A 23063-nucleotide genomic window follows, 5' to 3' on the forward strand; every position below is an offset into this window, starting at 1 on the left:
AAAGTTGCGGAAATGCTTCAGTGTTCTTACATTGCAAGCAATTTAGAAAGAAAACACATTTATTGGAAAAGAACGTTAAAGTACACAATTGCATTTCAAAACAGGTCTTTTCCACCTAGGCAATCTGAAGATAGAAAGTGCTTTTTTTTTTTTTTTTTACCTATGGCTTCCAGATGTTTGCTTTATACATTTAGGGTATTTTTTTACCTTTACTTTGTTTGAGAGAAGCTCAGCTTAAGAGATTGCTCAAGAGTCTTTAAAGACCACTTATATAAAGCAGAACAAAATTATAGTTACATTACAATTATCCTAGCAAACAAATCACATTTCTTCAGCTTTTGTATACAAGGAAGTTAGAGACATATACTAAGACAGTAACAAGCCTAGAAATATGAGATGACCTTCAGTTTTTAACTGGATCAAAGAACAGGGTCTTACCTGGTCTGCATATAAGAGTGATGACAGTTTTGATTTTTTTGTTAACAGCACAGCTATCTCCATTTGAATAGGTAAGTTGAATATTTTCCCCAACCTTCTTAGGTGGAGAAACAAACGTTCCAAGATTCTTGCTGTTTTTTTCCTTATCTACAAAGACAAGAAAGTCACTTTTTACTTCCCCCTAGAAAGAATTCTACACCATGAAGAAAATATTATCTAGACAGATGCAAGCATAAAATCAGGTGTTTGGGGTTTTTTTAACCTCTCCAAAACTATACTATAAACCAGGGAGAATGTAACATCATTCTTTAGTTAGATAAAAGACTACTAATATCATGTCTTCTACAGTCTTTTGAAGCACAATGGAAATATGTTCCCAACTTCTTTTTTCTCAAGTAACTGGAAGCACTTTCCGTTCTGTTTCTGCGTAGCTACTTTCTGTTTACAGAGGAAATGACAAACTTTCAGTGCCTTAAAAAGAAAAAAAAAAAGACTCACCTACAGAGCAAATAGCAGCATCATCTGGGCATGTGGAAGCTCCACCTCTCTTCAGCACTTTATGGCAGACATTAATATAATAATGCTTCCGTCCATCATCTGAAAGATTACTGTCCACAGCTTCCCAGTTCTGGGCAGATTCTGAAACAGAGTCATTATGAATATGTCAGCTAGTTTAATCTTTCCACACTCAGTACTCCAGAATGTCTTTTATCACAAAAAAAAAATCACCTATCCCAATCACATTTAAAGGTATGTTTACATTCCTGAGGCACTTATTTCATTGCAGAAGAAGGAACTGAATGCTAGCATCCCAGAAAAACACTAAGAAAAGTGAAAGTTGATTAATGAACAACTAAGGAATTGCAACAACACTAGGGATGGCACAAATTCAGAATAAAAGTAACTGAAAGCTAGTTTTTGCTGCCATACCTGAACTGCGAACCAGAGGTGACAAATCATAGTGCTTTTTCTTATCAGCAACTCTGCAAAGAAGATCTTCTTTCTCTTTAACACATGCATACTTTGTATACCAAGTGAAAAAATAGGTGCAGTCCACCTCACCAGTAAACACAGGAGTTCCTCTACCATCATTACCTTAATATTGATAACAGATAAACAGAGGTAAGTTTTCCAGTGGGGGGAAGAGGAGAAAAGCAAGAACAATTGAGAATTAGCAAAGATAGAAAACAACAGTTCCTGGGCAACAAATGCTTTCTATTTATTTTTTAAAATCTACAAACTCTCGGCTAAGAATTTTTTGTGATTTAAGATTCATGACCACGGAGTGCAAATCAAAAACCATTGCCACTGCACAGCACAAAAGAATCCTGCTGCACAGAAGTTAGTGCTTACTTTAACTGTATTTTTTTTTTTTTGCATTAACTGTGGCTCAAAGCATGCATTCCTTTTAACATAAGGCCTACTAGCAAGCACAGAAGACAAACTCTGAGCAGAGTGATCACAGCTCATTACACTCACCTGCTGTTTCATTGCACTCAAAGTTTATGACAGTCATTCTCTGAAAGCCGGAACTACATGCATCCCCATTCGGATAAATTAAAGTGAGATCCCCATCAGAATATCTGAGTGAAAAGTCAGTTTTAGATAGAAACATGGAATCAGACATGATCATGCTGTTCTCCATGTAACAAACTTTTTTTAGACACTTAAAACATCTTAGTCAAGGAGGAATACAGTTGGTTGTTTGACACTAATACCAGTACTCCTACTGCAACAAAGGCTTCAAGTCACAGACTTTTCCAGCTGCTTCTCATGAAATTTCTATACAGCTTCAAAAGTGCTCTGAAGTTATCCCAGCTTTAGTGGACTGTTTCTTCACATTAGTTTATTTCAGGGCTATATGCATTTGCAGATGGAAGAAGTCATACTCCCTGGACAACAGCTCCCACAAGTACGCCTCACGTGCAGAAACATAATGGAAGAACATACCTACATGAATTATTTCTGTTTTGCTATTATTCTGGTAAGCCACTCAGGAACTCTGGGGTTCTTAATAAAGAAAACCACACTAAATCCTAGATCCCAGTAGTCTTGAGTACACTTAACTGCACACATGCTAGATATGCTCACTTGTTAACAGCTTCTAAACATTGAACCCTGATGTCACACTGCATGCAAAACTTAAGGAGGGCAAGATGCAGCACAACAGTGTGCAGCCCTGATAATAACAGTAAAGTTTCTCTTTTCTATACAACACAGCAACAGTACTTGAATTCTGTATCCAATATTTCTTATATGAAAAATAAGGGCACCAAAGAAGGAAACAAACATCAGTCATTCAGACAACTCAGCAGGGCTAAACAGCCCAGCAAGTTCTTTACACACCTTAAGGTCTGGTTCTCAAATCTTCCTGTCACCTTTTTCTGGTTACTTGAAGATTTCACTTGGCAAGCTGACGTGTATCCCGTGCTGTCCTTGCAGCTACCTGCACCAGTTCTCCCACAAACATTCAAGTAATAGTAATATTCCTCTTTGTCATCTTTAGCAAAATATGGTGTGACATAATCTAAATAATTAAGAAAAAAAGGAAAATGTTCTAGTAGAACAGACATTAAAACTACTAGTCAGACATGATCCAAGTATCTAGAGAGGATAGTCTTAACTCTACATGTAGCACCACACACCAAAAATAAGAATGAGTTTACCTGGAGATAGAGTAAGTGGGCTCAAGTCAATGGAGATATCATGTTGCTTATTAGTCAGATGACAGTTCTTACTTTCCAGGTAATCCCTGTGACAGGCATACTCAGTAACCCACTCAACTTCGTACCGGCAATTTGTTTTTGCTGTGAGTTTGGGACCTGCACTCTGATACAGAAATGATGGAAATTGCAATTACAAGTTTAGAGATATACTCATGGCACCACATTCATTTAAGACCAGTAATGACTAGATTCATCTACAAATTGCTTAAGATGTGCAAATGCTGGGTACTGCCTCTCTGGCACTGAGAACAATAAAATGTCTCTTATTGATTATGTGACATTTTACTGAAAGTCTGAACAGAGGCAAAGCATTAGGTATTAGTAGAGGATTAGAAAAATGGTACACTAAAAAAGCACTTTTCCTGAACATGTTGGCAAAAGCAGAGAATACAGAGCCAAAACTGCTGACAGCAGCTTAGACTGTATTTGCCTAAGGGGATTCCTTGAAGACAAGAACAGAGATCAAGTATTTCCTTAAAGGCAAAGTAGCCTTAGATACTGGACCATTTTAGCAACTTTTATTCTGATTAGAGGAAAGTTTTAAGTATTTAAGAATTCTTTAGCCAACATTTATCAGATGTCAAGTAGTAAAGCATTTTTGCACCTCTTCTTGCAGAAATGAAACATATAAAAGCCCTCTGGTTCATAAAACTAGAACAGGCAGATACACAGGTAAGCATGAAAAAAGTTACAGGCACAGATAACATCAGTAATAACACACATACTGCATATGCATAGATGTCGTGAGGTATTACAAAGTGACAGTAAAGAAACCCCTATGACCTGCTTCTTCAGTTAGGAGGATAATATATGACACCCATCTGGGTCATATGAGGAATAAAACATTAAATTCAAAGTTAGCCAAGCAAGAGTTTCTCCTTCGTGAGCCCACAACTAAAAGCGTCATGACGTGAAGCAGCACAGCACTAGCAATATCCACTCCAGTCCAATTAAAGGACTGAAGGCTGCTGAAATTATACTGTACTGCCAAAATTCATACGCCGTTGAACACTACAGACTGAAGCAAAAGGAGTTCACTAATGAACTTTGCTTAGCAAGTGAGTCTTCTTCCAAATACACTTGCTAGCTATCTTTTTTCCCTGAGGAAGGCCAGACTAATAGTTGTTTGTATGTAACTTGTTTCTTTGTAAGCACGTCCAGCCTGACAAAGAAAAAGCCCTCATTAATCAAACATGCCTCTGTGGCAAGGATTAAAACTACTAATTCCATACCATTCTCAGAGAAAAAAATTAACCCAGAATAGGACAACAAAACTGATTAAAACACAAAAGACACATGAGAAAATTTTACTCGAGTTCTTGTTTGAAGTTTCAGAATACAGTTTTTCTGAAGAGTATTTCATTTTGAGTATACTAAACCCTTCACAAACTACAAGACTAAAGAATTTTCTGTTCCTTTCAGCTCTCAATAAAAGACAATGCATACAAGAGTTAAAGAACATTCATTTAACACAAACTAAAACAGTGAAGTTACCTCTTCTCCTCTCTTCGATGGGCAAACAAAAGTGATTGTTACTGCTGGGTTATGGCCTAAGCAGAAATGGGGCTTTTCATCACTGTATGTTCTCTCGTAACTCAGTATCAGCCTAGAAAATAAAAAAAAGGCAAACAGAAAAACTAGTAAGACTACACAGAAGAATATTCTTGGAGTAATATCTATCCCTTGCAGAATACACCAAAACAGTCCCACCTTTGCAAGTTATTTTTATAGATACACTTATTCCTTTCATCATGGGTCCACCAAGTAATTACTAAGAGTCCCAGCAATTACTTAACACAGCATCATTCTGCACCCCAGTTAAGACTGCATGTCACAAGGCACTGAGCATACAGCAGTAGGAATTTGGCTGATAGTTACAAAAATAGCTTTCACCTCAGGCTGCTAGAGAGTAGATGTGATAAACAGCTCTGCCATTTTGGAAGTAAAATACAGCAATGCGACAAAGCTTACTAACTTAACTCCATATTTAGGATTTCTTTCCATCCAGCTCCCAGAATTGAGTGAGGCAAACTCCTAGCTTGTTGACAGTACCAAGTCAACTGGGATGGATCAGACAAGGAAACATAGTGGCTGACAGAAAAAGACAAACAGGAAGTTGACTTGGCCAAAGAAACCCATGCAACTTCCCAAACAAATGCAGCTGTTCTGTGTAACCTAACTGGCAGAAAATAACTTGAGGAGGAGCAACTATCTGGCTTCAGGTTAGCTGCACCTCCAAATAGCCTCTCTGCATTACAGGATACAGATATACCAATCATGTTACTCCTTTCCCAGGCCACCTTAGTTTGATTCAGGGCATACTGAAAAAAGTCATTACTTTTCCCTCAATAAATGAAGAGCCACACCACGGAAAGACTAGAGACTTTGGTCTCTTTGTTACAAACTCTGGTCTGTTCCAGTTAGGCTCAGATATGACCATTTTAGATCTCTCAAATAAGATTAGATGTTTTTCATTTTTTTCATACTTTACTTTAAGCTACTCTTACAACAACAACAAAAAAAGCAGCAACAAGAACAGAATCAGCGTCAAAAGTTTCTACTATTCACAAGTACAGTTACCCTTCAGACCCTCAGACAATAGGCAGATGGAGTTAATGTCCATTCCTCTGCTTGGAGAGATAGAAGACTAGTTATCCTTTGCTTCTACAAACAATGCAATTTTGTAAAGAGAAGTCTGAGAAGGAAGAAAGAAATCTGTTCTGTTACAGCGGTATAGTGGAATGCCTACAAAAAGGCTATTCTCACAGTATTTGAAGAAATTGTCTCTGCCAATGCCTCAAAACTGAATTTGTATCAATGGCAACATGAGTCTTCTGGAAGTTAGCACTTTGTCCAGCCCAGATGACTGGCTGGTTCACAGAAGTATCATCAGATAAATTAATCACCTGTCTTTGTCATGACGCTTCAGCTGTTCCCGTGGACGACCAACATCATATGCATGACCTTCATGTACCAAGCACGCAGCACTGCCATCAGGACAGTTGATGGTCTCTCCACTTGATCTTCCTGTTACAGGACATGGAAAACAAGATTCAGTGTCTAGCCCCAGCTCTGCAGAGTACTTTACCTCTTGCTAAGGAAGATTTTAAAACATCAGAAACAGGAAACTGGCAGACAAAAACCGAAATGCTTGTGATATTCATGGGGGGAAGCTCATGCTTCCCTGTTTCAGACAGCAAGTTCATCCTCCCTGCTGCAGTTATTTTCCAGTTGCTAGTACTGCAGTTGGATGCATATAGCTTTAACAAGTTCTAGAAGTGTTTTAACTACCCCATGCACCCTCCACAATAATGAAATCATTCCAAGGAATCAGTAACTCCTATCCATAAAGGATTTTTCTCCCCTCTGTTGTTTCTCATTAATTGCCTTATTTAAAGCTGTGAGCAAAGTTGCAGACAAACAGGTTTCTTTTGTTCTTTGTTGTCTTTTGTTTTGTTGGTTTTAAATAAAACAGACCTGCTACTAAGTTTAAGTACTTTTACTAAGTTTAGGTATTAAACTTCCTGACATGGGCATAAAATACAGATTTAATTGCGTAGATTAATATATATACATATATATGTGTGCAAGATTCACCTCAGGATATTCACCTGAAACAAAGGACCAGCTTGAATGGGAGCCCAAATCAAGTAATAAATTCAGAGTACAAGAAGTGCTATGAACTGTCTGGGTCTTATACGGCAGCAAACAGAAGCACCTGCAAGACTGGTTTGAGCTGAAGAGCTTAAGTAAAAGTCTCTAACAAACCCACCCTTCCAGAAGCAGAGTATCTCTAAACAGATCAATAGTTAAAGAGTGCAAGATTTAGCTTCACAGAAAGCAGCCTTCAAATCATCACAAATAGTTCTGAAACAGAAGCACAAATCCTAGAATACTGATATTTATGAGACTACCTCAACTGGATTACTAGAAAACAACCATACTGACAGAAATGTATACCCTGACAGGTAAAACAAGAAGGTATTCACACCTATGTCTCTGCAGATGTTTATAAACAAGGAATCATCATCAGAATCATCCACCAAATAGTGTCCTGGAACTCTAATGAGAGGATTCAAGTCATGTTTTTTCAAATCTTCATCAAATACATAACAAGGCACCTAAAACGAAAAAAAATCACATACAATTCAAGCTACTGAAGTATAAAGTTACAAGCAGGCATTTACAAAACTAATTCAATAAACAGAAAAGGCTTTTAATTCTGGAAGCTGAACTACTTTCAGAGAAGCACAAAGCTAGATATGCCAGCTAAAACAAAGCACCCAAAGTTAATCTGCTCTGCTCCAGCTTTTGCAGGAGTTTTACTATGAGCCATAGAGGTAACAAAGAAGGTTGAACAGCTGCTTAAAATCCTCAGCTCAGCCAATTTCCAACAGCTGTTTTATCCCTATGAAGAAGTTCCATCTACAGAGATTGTTGAGATATGTTTGGGGTAGAAGAGTTGGTAAAGTAAAATTACCAGATGTGTGAAAAGTAGCTTCTGTAAAGACAGTACATAGATTACCTCTTTCACAGGTTTAAACAAGTTTTTCTTGCAAGCAACAAAGGTCCTCCACTCAAAATAGTGCACACACTCTGTTGCTGTTATAAATTCAGGGGTACCCTATTTAAAGGAGAAAAGTTAATTATTTGAAAAATAGACTTCAATTATATATATACACACACAGTCTTATAAGCAAAGAATATGATATGTCACAGATCAAAGACATACATTCTTGTTAATAGCAAGATTGTGGAGTTTTTTGTATGTTTTTACCAGTTTTGTTCATAAATGCAGGAAAAAGAAGGCTGCCAAAATCCTTCTCGCTCTGCATATGTAAACTCTCAGATTAACATGTGCCAATCCTAACATGCAGTAATTGTACTGTATCTTTCAGAAGCACTCGCTATGCCAACTGCTATTGGCAGGAGCACCAGTCACAGCTACTAGAAATGAAAACACCAAAATAAGTGTGCATAAAGAAATGAACAGCAAGACAATGTATAGATTGCCATTTATTTATTTCAACTCACAAAGAAAGCCAATTGGAAAACTCTTAAGCTACAGGGAACAAATACCTCTGATGCCCACTACTTATTTTTATAGATGCAAATGTGTTTAACATGAGCATACTTTAAGACTCCCATACTTTAATTTAACTCCTATACACAGTTCAGGGCTGGATGCTCAGCCAAATAACTGCTTATAGAAAGACAATCACTTTTTTACCCCCCACTGTTCCCTCATCACTCCAGCTAGAAACACTTTAGCTTACTTAAACAGATTCCATTTAACCTTGGAGACAAGCTGTTCCACACCCTATGACAAAAGCATCAAAACTACGTTAACAAGATTAAATTTGCAGGAAGTCACGATGTAATGTTACAGCCAGAGACAGTTGAGCAAGAATTTTTTAAGAATGGTCTGCTAAAACAGCACAGGAAGCATTTAAACCTCTGCTGCAGGATACCTTGTTTCAACTAGCTACACCTCCAAGAGAGGGAGTGCAACAGTGTTCAGTATGTCCTGCAAGAGCAGCCTTAATACGTATTAATCAGATATGCAAATATGTACAATGGTCATGATCTGTATAGAATATCAAGCTGCAGCATCAATTTGATGTTTGAAAGCTGCAACTTCAAAAGCACAAGATCAACTGCATACAAACACTTTAGTACTGCTACTCACACTTACAGTGGATGCCCACAAATAGGCATCCAGAAGCCTAGCTGATTCACAAGCACTAAGTTCAGCTATATGCAGACAATCTATCACTTACTATACTGACCTACACCAGAGGTCAGTCACGTTCTTCAGTACTGACAACTCTGGTCCACAGCTTCAGCACAGCCAGTACTGAAACAATAGCTCATATTGTTGCAGCACACAGATGACTATTCATCAATGCTGCATTAAGTGCCATGCCTGTGAAAATACTAAAGACCCAGAAGAGACTGGGATCAGAGCTAAGCTGCAGATCCACAATTATTTTCTAACTTGACTGTATTTTGAAAGCTGCTTTAGATCATGCCCTTAATTTGGTACTCAACTGCAACTTTTTCTTCCTCAAGCTATGAAGCTCAGTAATTAGTACACCCAACTAGAACAGCAAGACTCCCTGCAAAGCAAGTTAAAAGGACATGCTACTTCCACTGAAGATAAGAATAAATGATTTAGACTTACCAGTGTTTTCCCACACAGGAAGTTGATGTTGCTTTGAATTTGGTGCTGACTGCCTTGCTCGGAACAGTTACTTGTAGTGTTGAATACCAAAAGAGTTTTAGAAATTTCTTGCAAAGTTAAATCACCTAGGGTTTAAAAAAAAAAAAAAAAGATTTTATAACAGTACTACACCTTCACAGAACCTCACAGAGGTTCCAGGGGCAAGCACAGGGCAACCCAAGACATACCAGCCACTTGACAGTCTCAAACAGAGTACAACTGAAGACTTTGCTTGTAATTCTTGTGATCTTTAAAATCTAAGTTCAAGTTAAGACCGTATTTGATCTTTTTAATCACTTCTACTTCCTCAAACGTTTGCAATCACTTATTAGTTTCAAGTACCACAATTCACTCCTTCCATCCCATCAGCTTCTAACAGCTTCTCAGCCTTTGTGCCTTTTATACGGATAATATCAGCACAATATCAGAGATCTACTTAATGAAGAATCCAGTGGTGCCTGGGTGCATAGGCTGTGCTCAGATTACCTATTGATTGCTGAACCCAGCACAGTCCTGCTATATCAGTCCATGTCCTCCTGCAGCCCTCACCTCCTTCAGTGCAGCCCACATGCTGCATGTAGGCTGGCATTAGTGATACATAACTCCATGTCCCTGTCTACCCAGCACATAACAGGAATGGAAAAAGTGGAGCACATTTCAAGCTATGTAGACAACCAGAAATGTTTCTTCTCCAGTCTACTTTGGTCAGCATTAAACACTCTGTCCTTTTAGACATGCATCCTAACTGGACATTTTTTGCAGGTAGATTTTGCTGCTGTAGTACATTTGGGTTGAAATAGAGAACAGTACAAAATGTCAGTATTACCTAGCTTCCTCCTTTCTGTTTTTATGCCTGCACTAAAAAAGTCAAATATGTTATCACTGCAGACAGCAGATTTGTTTCTAGGTCATTTGCTGTTTCACAGAACCTAGCTCAGCCATTAATTCCCCATTTAGAGCAGGAGCAATCAGAAACAGCCACTGCAACCAGCTGCCAATGCCTTCCCTGACGTGTTCTTCCACTTCCTTCCATCAGGTTCCTCATCGCTATCATTCAAATCAGCCCTGCAGACTGCTAGAAGATACATTTGTACCAGTTTCTGATAACTATTGACTGCTTTGAAACGCAGCAGGGAGAAATCCACTACAGCCAAGGAGGTCAAAGATGAAATAGTGGCAATCAGAATGAGAACTGGACAGCCAACCAATACAACAATTCATCAGTAGCGCAGGACCTGCATATTGACACCATGTTACAGAAAGCCATGTTAAGATGCTAACATCTAAGCAGCCATTCACACTACTCATCATATACTCACGGCAACAAGACAGACACCTTCCCTCGAGAAGGCAGATGGTATAGAATATAACAATGGAGACTTGTCAGCCCAGAAGAAAGGCAGCATAGAATAAACCTGCACATACACATGTGCACAGGATTTGTGCCAGGCTGAGTACTTGCCACAGTTGTATGTGTTACCACAGCTGCAGTTCAGAACCAGTTTTTCGGCACCTAGAGGCTGTCAGCAGTTCCTGCCTTTCCTACATCTTGGCACTTACTATCAAAATACTGTCTTCGGGTCTTAAGGCTTCCTGTACTGATGCCAACTCATGCTTTTTCTTCATTAGGAGACTAGAGGGAAGGAAGCCAACATACTTTCTAGTCAAAAGAGCACCCCTTGAGGACCTAGGCATCTGCACATTTTTTTCCTCAGTTCTGAGAACATTACACTGCTCTAAAGGTTTTGTTAGCTGACTCCAGTTTCCACATTTACATATACAAGAGAGGAAAATGCATACAAAAACAAGCAAAACCAGCATGTCTTGCTTATGTCAGGCCAATATGATTGCTTCCTCCCCCATGTATGCTTAAAGCTGGTTGAGGAACTTGCTAAGGTTTTAACACAAATCTCTTCAGTTGCCCATTACATGTGAGCAGGGCCAGGAGAACAGTCTCAAATCAACTCCTCACACAATCAGCTTCCCATGAATGTCATTCCAGAGCACCAGTTCTGTAATAACCTTTACCTCTTAAATCATCATCCATAATTCATCACAACTTCAGAGATGCAAGTCCTTCCATAAAGCATCACTAAAGTCAGGTATTACAGCTTTACAAAAAAAATAGTATCAGATACACTTAAAGTTGAACTAAATCAGTAAAGGCACAATCCACAGCACCATTTACTTATTTATTCCTTAATCTTTTTATCTGCTTGGAAAGAAAGGCAATCACGGAAGGCATCCAATCAGCTGCCCATAAGAAAGGTGGCAGCTACCATTCCAAATCCAGGAAACAAAGCTCTTACACATTTCATGAATGAAAAAAACATCAGCAGCAGTGCCAAGAGGTCTAGTAAAATGTCATGCTGCTCAGAGTGGAAGATATTGTCATACATTTAAGTTCACGTGGCAGTTTTGTATCTAACCAGTCATCTCAGAAAACTCTGAGGCTTAGATATAATGCACTACATAAAAAAAAAGCCATGAGTTGAGGCATTTTTTACTCATCACACAGTGATTTTAAGTCTGGGTTGCAACTAGTTAGAAAAGCACTGATTGTATCACTACAGCTAATGGAGGGGAGTGGCTTACAAGATGCTGTCTGCATACACATGAGAATCTTTTTCTCACTATCTTTCACCAATTCACACTCACACACTTTTAGTGACGACTCAGAGCTTCTCTTAAGAGGAGTTTGCCAATCAAAGGCAAGATTGGTAAACTCAGCCAAATTCACCTCTCAAATCTGTAGGAACAAAGAGCCAGTCTGAAAAGATAATACTCTACAGAAAGCTACTACGTTACTCTGTCATAAAGTAGCCATCAGCTATCAGAATGCCTCTTTGTTGGTTTCAGGAGCTGAAGAAGAAAATCTCTAAGGAGAAAAGTACCTATGAAAGTAAGTACAAGAGTACTATTCAAACTAACTGAAGAAGCTATATGCAGGCATGTGCCCAGGAATATGCCAGTTTTAGACTTAAATCAGAACTCAGTAGTCCACCACAGCTTAGGGTATCAGTGACAGCTCAGAACTACCAGAGCATCCACCAGACTTGACAAACGAAACTGAAAAATAGAAGGCTGCACATCATTCACTTCCTCCAGTGTCTAACAACCAAAGGACACCACAGAAAACTAGCAGTATGCTAAGACTGCATGACACGGTTACCTAACTCTGTCAAAGAGCTAATATAACACGAGGTTAATTTGTACTTAAGCTTTTCCAGTGTTTAGTAAAATCTCAAACAAGGATATGCCCACTGTACATCCTACTGCATAGATATGCTTACTTCTACTTGAGATAATGCTGCATAGTTCCACGCTAGGTCACCAGTAACAAGACCAGAAGATTAGTTTCACTGTGCAGTATGTGAAATCACACCATGCTGTTCCATACTTACTCAGTAAACCTACAACAGAATGAATTTCCTTTTCCAAACAGTTCAGAACATCTTTGCTAATATATCAAAGAAGTTTAGAAAAATAGTTATGTGGCCTTGAGTTAACATGACTCTGGACTACTTACACTTCTTTACTTACCTACTGATGTATATACTTTCTTATCAATGTCATAGGCACAGACTGCACTTGATCTTCCACACTCTTCAACATCAAAACAGAGGTTTATTTTATAAAGCACACGTTTGTCTGCATCAATTGCTTCCCATGTGTAGCTGAAAAGAAAAAAGCCTGTCAGTTAGTACCACATTTATGCTGCCGTCCCCTAGACACAAGTCCCTGCAAATAAACAAGTTGTAAAGCTCAGTGTACCATTACATCAGGTTTCTTATTTATGTTCTAGATCATTAAGTATCAGAAACAATTGTTACTGAATCGGGACCAAGAACCAATCCAATTTAGCCACCTGAGAAGCATATATTTCATATTTCTTGCAACAACAAACCAATCATTTTTCCCCTCAAAGAAAATCTCTGCAAAGGTTGCTCTGAACAGGTAGATAACAGGTGGACAGTCCTTTTCCTTGAAAGCCTGGTAGACTTGTCAAACACCTTAGGCAGGCTACATGCAATTCCCCCTCAGAAATACAACAGCAGTGGAAAGTCTAAGTCCCAGTGGACTAGGAGCAGCAGGCCACGTCCCACCTATCAAATCCAACCACCTTCAAGTGAAAAAATAGACATGGAAGTATTATTTGCATCTTTCTATCTGAATACTGTAGGAATCTTAGAAGTCCAACTTCACTGCACTCTCATGCATTTTTTCATATAACTCTATATTCAAAGGACAGTTCCTGAAGGGTAACATCAAAAGCCAGAGAGCAAGTGAAGCTATCTACGAGACCCAATGAAAGGGACCATGCTACTTAGCTATAGCCACAACAGAAAATCAGCTAACCAAAATCTGAGAGAGGAACATAAAGCACTTGTTAAACTCAATGGGGAATAAATTAGAGTAACAAAACATAGTAAACGTAGTGTAGTAGCTCCAAAGACACACATTCCCCTTCTCGCAACCGCTGAGACCACAGTGCTGATGTGATCAGTTATACAACACAGCACCACCTACGGTAGGACCACGCCCAGCTCAGTTGGTCTGGAGTCAGGAGCTCCTCAGGCTGGCTGCTTTACTGGCACAGTGCACCGTCCAAGCACCATCAGAAAGGCTCAGCTCACTAAATATTCACCATCATCAGCCTGGCTCAGCTACATCTCCTCTAGTTCTGGCAGGAGCATGCACCCTGGGGATTAGACCGATTTTTGCAGTGTAAGAGATTCCCCAGCTTTTCTCTTCCATCTGAAATGGCAACTTCAGTAGGATTTAATGCAGATTCATCACATCAGGAAAGTGAAGGCAACACAGCAATTTATTAGGTACTCCTGATATTTACAGCTCACCTAGGATTTAACAAATCTGACCTGTACTACAGGCTAGTAACAAGTCTGACAAGGAAGCTCAGTTTTCCTCTCAGCTATCAGCAGACTGGAAGTTGACCAGAAACTTCACCCTTACAGTTCACCTACCTTGATCTCTAGCTCACAGGTGCTACATTCCTCAATGCTATCATATCCTAGATCCCCTCAGGAAGAAAACCCCCTCTTGTTTCACTTTGGAAGTCTAATTCCTGGCTAAGGATAACATAACAGCAGCTCAGATACTTTATGCTTGATTTCAAATCCCTCAAGAGCCCTTCTGAAATCCAGCACACTGCATCTCTAATCAAAGCACCAGCAGTAAAATACCACACTATTTTCCATTTAATCACTAACTGTAGGGTTCTTGGCTTCCTTTTACTACAGCAGCCTTAATTTTAATCTCCTTATGGTTGGAATAAGTTGAGAACAAGTAGAAATGGTTTCAGTTTGCACAAGAAATTGTTTCTTATTACGGAATTATATGGCTCAAAAACATAAACATATCAAGTTTTAAAGTCATACCTGAAACACTAATAAAAACTACTTTTTATCAGCATGATTCTTCTCATGGACTGTGTCTCAATCCTAGACAAATGCTTGCTGTTATCCTTCCATTATTTTTCTTATAGTACAATGGATATCTTACAACCATAACGATTAGCTCTCTGAGCCACTTTCTTGCATTTCTGAAGAGGACAAAGACAATGCCTACACATGAATTAAGCTATAGAACAGAGAAGAAAAAAAAAAAAAAACAGGAAAAGATTGTCATCCAACAACACACAACTACAAAAAAAAATTGGAAGAACCTAACTCTGGCTTCAAGGGCTCTAAAGACTGAGATGAAGACAAAAACATTTTCCCCTCCACAAAAAAAAAGTATATTTTAATCAAAAAAGAATTTCTTCAAATTAAACTCTGGAAAGTTAATACTCCACTGGAAAGTTTCCCAAGGGCTCCAGTGACCTTTTTTGACTGATTTGGAAAGACTACAGGAGTAGTAATATATAATGCTAAGGTGATAAATTGTTGATTCAAGTAAGAGTGGCTATTCAGCATTTTTAGACGATTGGGAAACCGTAATTTATTTACAAACTGAACTAGAATCCAACTCCTTCATACAACTGAATTATCATCTATTAGAGACTAGTTTCTTGCTCTTCCAGCTCCATGTTATGAAAGAAATCAATACCTTCAAGTCAGTTTATCAGCATGCCAGAAGTAGAAGAGAAACAAGATGAGAATGCTAACAGAACAGAAACAAAACAGCCACTGAAGTGAGCCTCTCTGTCCCTTCAGACCTCTACACAAGAAGCCTGAGGAATTTTTATAAACAACTCAAGGAAGTAGATGTGGGATTTCTTATTTCATCATGTTCCAAACCACACCTCCAATGGTACACACAAGTGAACACCTACAGTAGTTTGAGTGCTATCACCCTTCAGGGAAGCTCAAGGGCCTTTTCTTTAAAAGACAGCAGGAGGGGCAAGGCCTACTTATTGGACTGACCAAATACAGTGGAGCATAACAGCAGGTTGGATAACATCTAAGCAGCTGTTCTAAACTCAGATGCAAATTACACATCTGCAGTGAAATTCATAGTGTCAAGGGAGCCTGCTTTGGCAGGGAAGTTGGACTAGATGATCTCTAGAGGTCCCTTCGAAACCCTACAGTTCTGAGATTCTGTGAAAATCCGATCAACTTCCTCCACAAGTAAAGCTCCTGACATTAAATCAGTGTCTGGGGACAGGTTCATATCGCAGCCCTGTGGCATATGCTCTACTTTCCAAAGAATACAAATTGATTTTTACTGCATCCAGTAACGGAAACAATCCATTTGCAATCACACTGCCATCCTGACTACAGCCTAGCCACATGAAGGGCGCTCCTCCAGCTGCTCAGCAAGTGTCTCCCCCCCCAACCTGCTCTGGACAGTTATCCAGTTAGCAGAGTAACTTATGCTTATGACATCCCAAACTCACCCCAACTGAGCCGTTATAGCAATAGCTCTAACAAGAGAGAGAAGTGGTTACAGGGGTGAGGGCGCAAGCAATTAACTTACTGCCTGCTCTGGGCCAGTCAGAACCAAAGGAGCGAGCAAAACCTGAAAAAAGGACATTACTACCAAAGTGTCAGCTGCAGGCAGATGTGAACTTAGTCTGTACTCAGCAGAAAGGAAGAGCTGGAAAAGTACACTGCCACTGCACTGACAGGGCTATGCAGGTGGACACACAGTGCAGGCAGCCATGCAGCACAGGCCTAGCCCCAGCAGTCCAAGAAAAAGCCACTGCACAGCTGAAGTGATATGGAGGTGTCCTCCATCCCATGAGTGCAAGAAAGCCATCTGCTCATGCATCACATCACTGAAATGGCTATTTCTGGTGCTGTTCGTAAGTACATGCCCCAAAGAAAATTGCAAAATAGCAGTCTCCACTGAAATCATACCATGACGCCTCATTTACAGATAACATCAGCCACAGACTGTCTCACCATTAAAGGCCTGAAATACATAATTACTTTCACCTTACGGGACAAATTCTCCTCTAATTTTCCCTCCTCAGCTCCATTTTTTATTTCCAGCCTCTGCTTACAACACAAGCCAGATCCAAGAACTGCTCAGCCTCAGAGTTAACTCAGTGACAACAGGCATGTACAGCAAGCAGATGGGACCAGGCTAGCTCCTTGGCTTGGCACAAGGCAGCTGCAGCAGGCAGCTCCCACAAAGGCAGCGACAGGCCTAGCTGAAAGCAGCTGTGTAAACAGCAGGAGCAAGTGCTCAGACTAGGCCTGCCTGCAGGTCAATCTTCGGCCCTTCAAGGATCCAGGGATTGGACTTGATTATCCTCGTGGGTCCCTTTCAACTCAGGATATTCTATGATTCAAGACACCAAAGCAATAGTGTAGCAGCAAAAGTAAAAATCCTTTCCAGCAAATTTTAAGGTCAAAAAACAGTGGTCTTTGCTGTTAGACAAAAGAAAGAGACAAAAGTAGTATGAAAAAGGGAAAACATATGGGCTTCAGAGAGTCTGGTTTACCTTGTGAATGAGTAGCTCTGACACTGCAAGTTGTCAGATTTCAACAAGAAGGCAAGCCGCTGTCAAAGCACGTGCACCCTCAAGTTAAAGCCACAAGCAGCTTCCAGGTCTGAGTACCAGGAAACCACCTCAAACGAAACAGCACCCAACAGACCGTGGCTGCCTTTCTCACTATCACACTGCATTTCCTGCTTCTTCAATTCCACAGGACACCTACGGGAAGGGGAATACCCTTTCCCTAACAGCTATAAAGCAGTTACAAGGAAGCAGACACTGCTCTCCAGGGATACCATATCAGCTGGTTTTCTTTGGTGACACAAACCTCTCAGCTCAGAGAGGAGGTAGCCTAAAACCACAGCACTGAAAAGCTGACCCAAACCTCATTAGGCATCCATACCTGCCCAGCAACTCCTCCTCCGCTGGAACACACTGCAGGGACTGACACCTCAGGGAGCCATCTGCATGCAGGCTCAACCAACACAAGGAGACAAGTTTGGGAATAGTCTCCAGGATAACCATCTCTAATCTTAAACTAGCAACCTAGATCCACTACTTCCCATGGAAATCACTATTAGACGTGGCAATCATGTCAGCATAAACATGCATGGCACAGCAACTTGTTCCTCTATCAAACACATTTCTCTCTAGAGAAAGAGCTCAAATGGCACAATGTACAAAGCTATCACTATACCTCAAGAGTTGAAAAAACACTAACCTATCACTATTCATGCTTAGCTCTGCTCTAGTTCACTCATCACTGTTTCCAGCCACCGCGCACAGTGCAAGTTTCCAGGCAAGTTTTTACGCATCATGCATAACAGTCTTACAGCTACACTACAAGTTACTCAGCCCTCCTCAACCCTTGCGTGCACTCTGACATTTCATCTTTTGAGATGCAGTCTAAATCTCACCCTTTTCAACACGTTATAGAAAGCATAAGAAAAGAGATAGCAAGTTGAAGCTCAAATACACAAGAGGCGGGCATATGACGCAATTGTGATACAAGTACATATGCAATTAAGTCTGGTAATGAGTTACTTACGACATCTCCCACTTAAACATGTCAAAGCACTTAATGGAGCTGTGTAAGTTCAGCTACAGGTCATCTCTGCCTAGCACATTTCTGCACTGAGGCTACACCAAACACTAAACCCAAGGCTTCCAGTGGTGCACAAGAACACAGATGTGGTTTCATGAGAAATACTGAAAGGAGCATGCATACAGTTCTGTTCATGTCAACAGCCAACTGTGTTACTACAAAATTCCACATTAAACATGAAATAAGCTTTCAACTTGAAAATCTGCAGTTCTGCCTAATAGCAGACCTGTGACTTACAGCTTATTCTGAGGAGCATTCCTTTCACTCATGAATCTAAGTTGCAAGATTTATGCACTCACTCTGATCCTTGCACAGGAGATCAACATTATCTGACACCAAATAATCTACACTAGAATAGTCTCAGAGCAGCAGAGGAGCCTGCTTATTTTTCCTGCTCTACCACCACATTCAAAACATATCCTGTATTTGCTATTTTTTTTCCTTTTAAAGAAAATTGTCAAGCTTTATCTTGATGATATTAAAGTACACTGATTTAAAGAACAGCTGACTAGTAACTTCCTACATCCAACTAAGTCTCTTATATCCCTTCCCAGATTTTGATGTTGCAGCAATCCTAGATGCACCTTAACACAGAAGATAAAACCTAACTCTAATTAGAAGTCACATGACAGCACAGTCAGCTTTAGGAGTGCACAAGGATGAAGGAAAAAGCATGATGAAACCAACCATCACAAGCTGTGACATTTAACAAAGTTTCAGAAGAGTAAAGCTTTTCCTTACTTCCACTCTCTTGCCCTTTCTCTAGACTGCCCACACAACTCACAGTAAATTAACAAGAAATAAGCAATGTAAGCTACCCAGGTCTTAGGCAGTCTCACACTGCAGTTCCTGCAGACAGGAGATCTGTCATTTTTCTCCTCACTACTAGAACCCAGATTAGGTGCCTCTCCGCTACTACTTAAAAGCTTAATGACCTCTGCTTTTAACTCGAGCATCTTTCTTCCTCACACAGCTTTTGACACTCACACAGTAGAGAGCCTGCTGCAGCTTCACCAGCCCTACCAAAGGCCACACAGAACTCAGTACACAAGATGACAGTTGATGTAAAACTAGTCAAAATCCTGCCTATGGCAGCATAAGGACAGACTAGTCCAATAGCTGTCCTGCATGTCCTCAACATAACTTCCAGATGAGACTTCAGATAGCAGTGTAAGCGCACAAGCCCCTTAACCACACTGTCCCCCATGGGGCAGTTTCCCTATTTTCCTTCAGAACAGATCTCCACAGCACCTTCAAGAACTCGCAGTCTGACAGGTGTGGTTTTTCCTCTACCTTTTCTACATTGCTAGGCAGAAGCCCAGGCAGAACAGCCAGCACAGGTTTTTAGAGGCAAGCACGTCCCTCAATGGCATTCCATTTCTCCAGTCACAAACAGAAACGTAACAAAACCAAGACAGACACTGATATGATTTAATGCTACTCTCTCAATATAGAGCTGTTTAAGAATCAAATTGTTTCGGGCAATTAAAAAAGAAAAAGAAAAGAAAGATACACATTAGAGCCAGAGGAATTAAATATACTTTGAGAGTCATGACAGCTTCTCACTTCTGTCTCAATTTCACAATTAGGGTGGTTACCCCACAGAAGTCTTTTATGTTCACGGGTTAACCTCACAAGAAAAGCTACATTCTCCCCTCCCCCCTTGCATCACTTTTTTTATCGCTGTACCCACACATTCTGCCATTCACCCATGTGACCCAGACCACATCTTCGTGCTGTGCCCAGGGGCTCCTCTGCTGCTTGCCTGGTTCCATCGATAAAGATAAAATACCCCTGGAAGCACCGGAGCACGGCCTAATTACTGAAGCAACGAACACTAGCGAGACGTATCTCCCAAACCAGAATCCCGACTGAACGCATTACCAGAACAGGCCAAAACACGAAGAATAGCCGCTTCCACGCAGCAGCTCTCGTTACTCAAGGCTTTCGCAACTAAGTCAATTACACGCGGCGGTACCCCGGGCCGGGAGGCGACGCACGGCGCGGCGAACACAGGCACCGCTTCCCGAGGGACAGCCGCTCTCCGCAGTCCGGCCCCGGCTGCAGCCCCCGCCCGCCCCATCCTGCGAGGGGCGCTCACGGCGCCCGCGAACAGCTGCCGGGCACCGGGTCCTGCGGATCCGAGCCGCTCCCAACCCCGCTCCCCGTCCCATCCCACCCCGCCGCCCACCTGCACAGCTCCCGGAAGAAGGGCTCGTCCAGGGCCGCGGGTGCCGAAGCGCCGTCCCCCAGCGGCACGCACAGGACGGCAGCGAGAAGCAGAGGGGCGAACGCGGCGGCGCGGGCCATTGCAGCGGCGCGAACCGGGCCGGGCCGGAACGGCTGTCAAGGAGCGCCGGCAGCCAGCGGCGCGTCATGTGACCGGCGCCCGCCCACTGCCTGGTCATGTGACCGCCGTCATGTGCGGGCACTGCGGTCACATGACGCATTCCTTCCCCCCTCCATGGTGTGGTGGGGTGTCTCGCTTCTCCTCCGCCCTCCTCCCCTCACCGCGCTGCCCGGAGCGGGTTGGAGGTGGCGGTTACGTGTAACGGTCGTAGGGCGGGGCGGCCTCAGGCAGCCCTGGCTGCTAAGTGCGCTTTGTGCGGCGTGCGGCTTCAATCATACCGTGTAGGGCCGCGTGGGAAAGTTAGAGGGGGTTTTAAGTGTCTTTCTCAGAATGTGCTGTGAGGGATCGGGAGAAAACACGGAGTTACACGTCCCCGAGGATAAGGACGGAGCAGGTGGTGGCAGCCATGTGGTGATAGGAGGATTGCTACGCCAGGAGAGCTGGCGGTGTGGCAATGAGCCTCAACTGCAGTGGGGCCAGAGGGGAGGCTTGCACAAGGGCAAGAAGAAATCACTTTGAGAGCGGGAAGAATGAAAGAAAGAAAAACCACACTTGAAAGGGAGACAGCTGTCATACAAGTGTAAATAAATGCTGTTTGCCAATGGATGCTGTCCTAAAGTCATTGATACAAAGAAATGCAGAAGGCCTGTCATGGAAGTGCCTTCTGCTTGTCCCATCCCCTGGCATCCAGAGGAATAAGGCTGCCGTAGAGGACTGCTTCTGCAGCAGTTCAGTTCAATTTCAGGCTGCCCTGATACTTTTCTCCTCCTTACTCTGAAGTTACCCGTTCTGCTTCCCTCCTTTCCAGCAGCACTTAGTGCTATCACACAGCACTGGCTGGCGCAAGATGCTTGTCTGGCTGAAAAAGGGGCATGACTTTTGAGCTGCTTGCTCTTAGCTCACAGCTCTGTCACAGCCTCAGTCAGCTTTCTGCAGAGCGGCACAAGCACCAACACCAGCATGGTTGTGTTTCTGTGGGTTCATCAATAAGACCTCCTGGTACGAGGGCAAATGAGCTAGGGAGATGAGGACTGTGTTGATAGGCCTGTTCAGCAGGAGCAATGTTTAGAGTTTACAGTGAACACAGCTAACCTAAGAGCAATATACTCAGCTCTGATGGCTTTATGCTGGAAAGAGAGCTGTGACACGAAGCTGTAATCAATGTCCTTGCTCAGAATCTATGAAAAAAATATGATGAAAAGGACTGGTCAAATGCTCTTACCCTTGGCAGTTTTGTATCAGGTAGGACTGTAGCCAACTTCTGGTGATTTGTGTTAGTCTTCAGTGGACTCCTTAAAATTCCAAATCTGATTAGTCAAGAATCCCAACTGTCTGTTTTTAAGACTGCAGCCTGTATAGTTTAAAGACAGTCTTGATGAGATGTACTCGGAGGCAAAAAGAAAAAAGAAAACACAAAAGATAGTAGACAAAAGGAATACCAAGTCTGGGGACATATTTATTAAACTTTGCTGCTCTGCTGTCTGTGCCAATGTCACTCACTCCAGACAAAGCAAGCATGTTGCGCTAGCAGTATATTCTGCCTGTTTCCTGAGTTGAGTTTAAGATGTATTAATCAGGAAGCTCACTGCGGACAGCAGTGCAAGCAGACATACTGTGGCTTCTGATCAGATTAGCTACCTAAGTTTCTGCAAATAGAACTTTATTCCTGAAGTGATCTTTGTGTATATTTAAATGCAAGTGTAACTCTGCTGAAGACAGTGACTCTGTGAGTGTGACTACTCACCTGAGTAACATTAGGAATGTGTGTAATGAGCTGCAGTGTCAGGGCATAGCAGTGCATAAACCGTTCATTTCAGTTATCTGATAAGAGGTAATTTGAAATTGTTTAGTGATAAAATGAAGGTTTCAAGCAACTTACATTTTTCATTCTGCATGCTGCTTTGTATGCACAGGCCTCTGTTTGCACAAGGCTTTGAGACCAGAGCAGTGCCATTGCATTCACAGAAAAATGTGTGAAGAGGTACCAAGCAGGGAGGAAAAACATTAAAAATGGCAAAAAATAAAAATGAAAATAAAATAAAACAACAAAGAAACAGTAATAGTGTGTATGCATCCATCATCCTAACTAGAAAAGGAAAAAAAAAAAAAAACAACAATATAAATAGTACTCTGATTTGCAGTACTAATGCATATACATTCATCAACCTAGCCATGAATCAAAGTTGCAGCGTAGCAAGGATAGCAATGAAGCTGCATAAATACTGAAATATGAGTTGTGAATACAAATATCTTTAAAATAAATTTTAAAAGTAAAAGATTGTCCAGAGGTGAGAAATCTCGCGTGCAGATTCTAA

General features: G+C 41.3%; 1 protein-coding gene across 1 annotated transcript in view; it reads right to left on the minus strand.

Moving 5' to 3' along the window:
• IGF2R (insulin like growth factor 2 receptor) overlaps positions 1-20776 on the minus strand; it is a 50765-nt gene extending 29989 nt beyond the window's left edge. The window contains 14 exon segments of the mRNA XM_065731562.1: positions 439-585; positions 937-1077; positions 1369-1533; positions 1918-2021; positions 2785-2965; positions 3105-3267; positions 4659-4770; positions 6071-6191; positions 7156-7285; positions 7690-7788; positions 9349-9473; positions 12931-13064; positions 20590-20743; positions 20746-20776. Coding sequence (XP_065587634.1) covers positions 439-585; positions 937-1077; positions 1369-1533; positions 1918-2021; positions 2785-2965; positions 3105-3267; positions 4659-4770; positions 6071-6191; positions 7156-7285; positions 7690-7788; positions 9349-9473; positions 12931-13064; positions 20590-20743; positions 20746-20776 — 1807 coding nt within the window.
• Positions 20777-23063: the final 2287 nt, after the last annotated feature.

This window comes from Cyrtonyx montezumae, unplaced genomic scaffold (genome assembly GCF_038088225.1).
Source record: "Cyrtonyx montezumae isolate F1298 unplaced genomic scaffold, pur_monq_1.0 scaffold_0, whole genome shotgun sequence".
Taxonomy (NCBI): domain Eukaryota; kingdom Metazoa; phylum Chordata; class Aves; order Galliformes; family Odontophoridae; genus Cyrtonyx; species Cyrtonyx montezumae.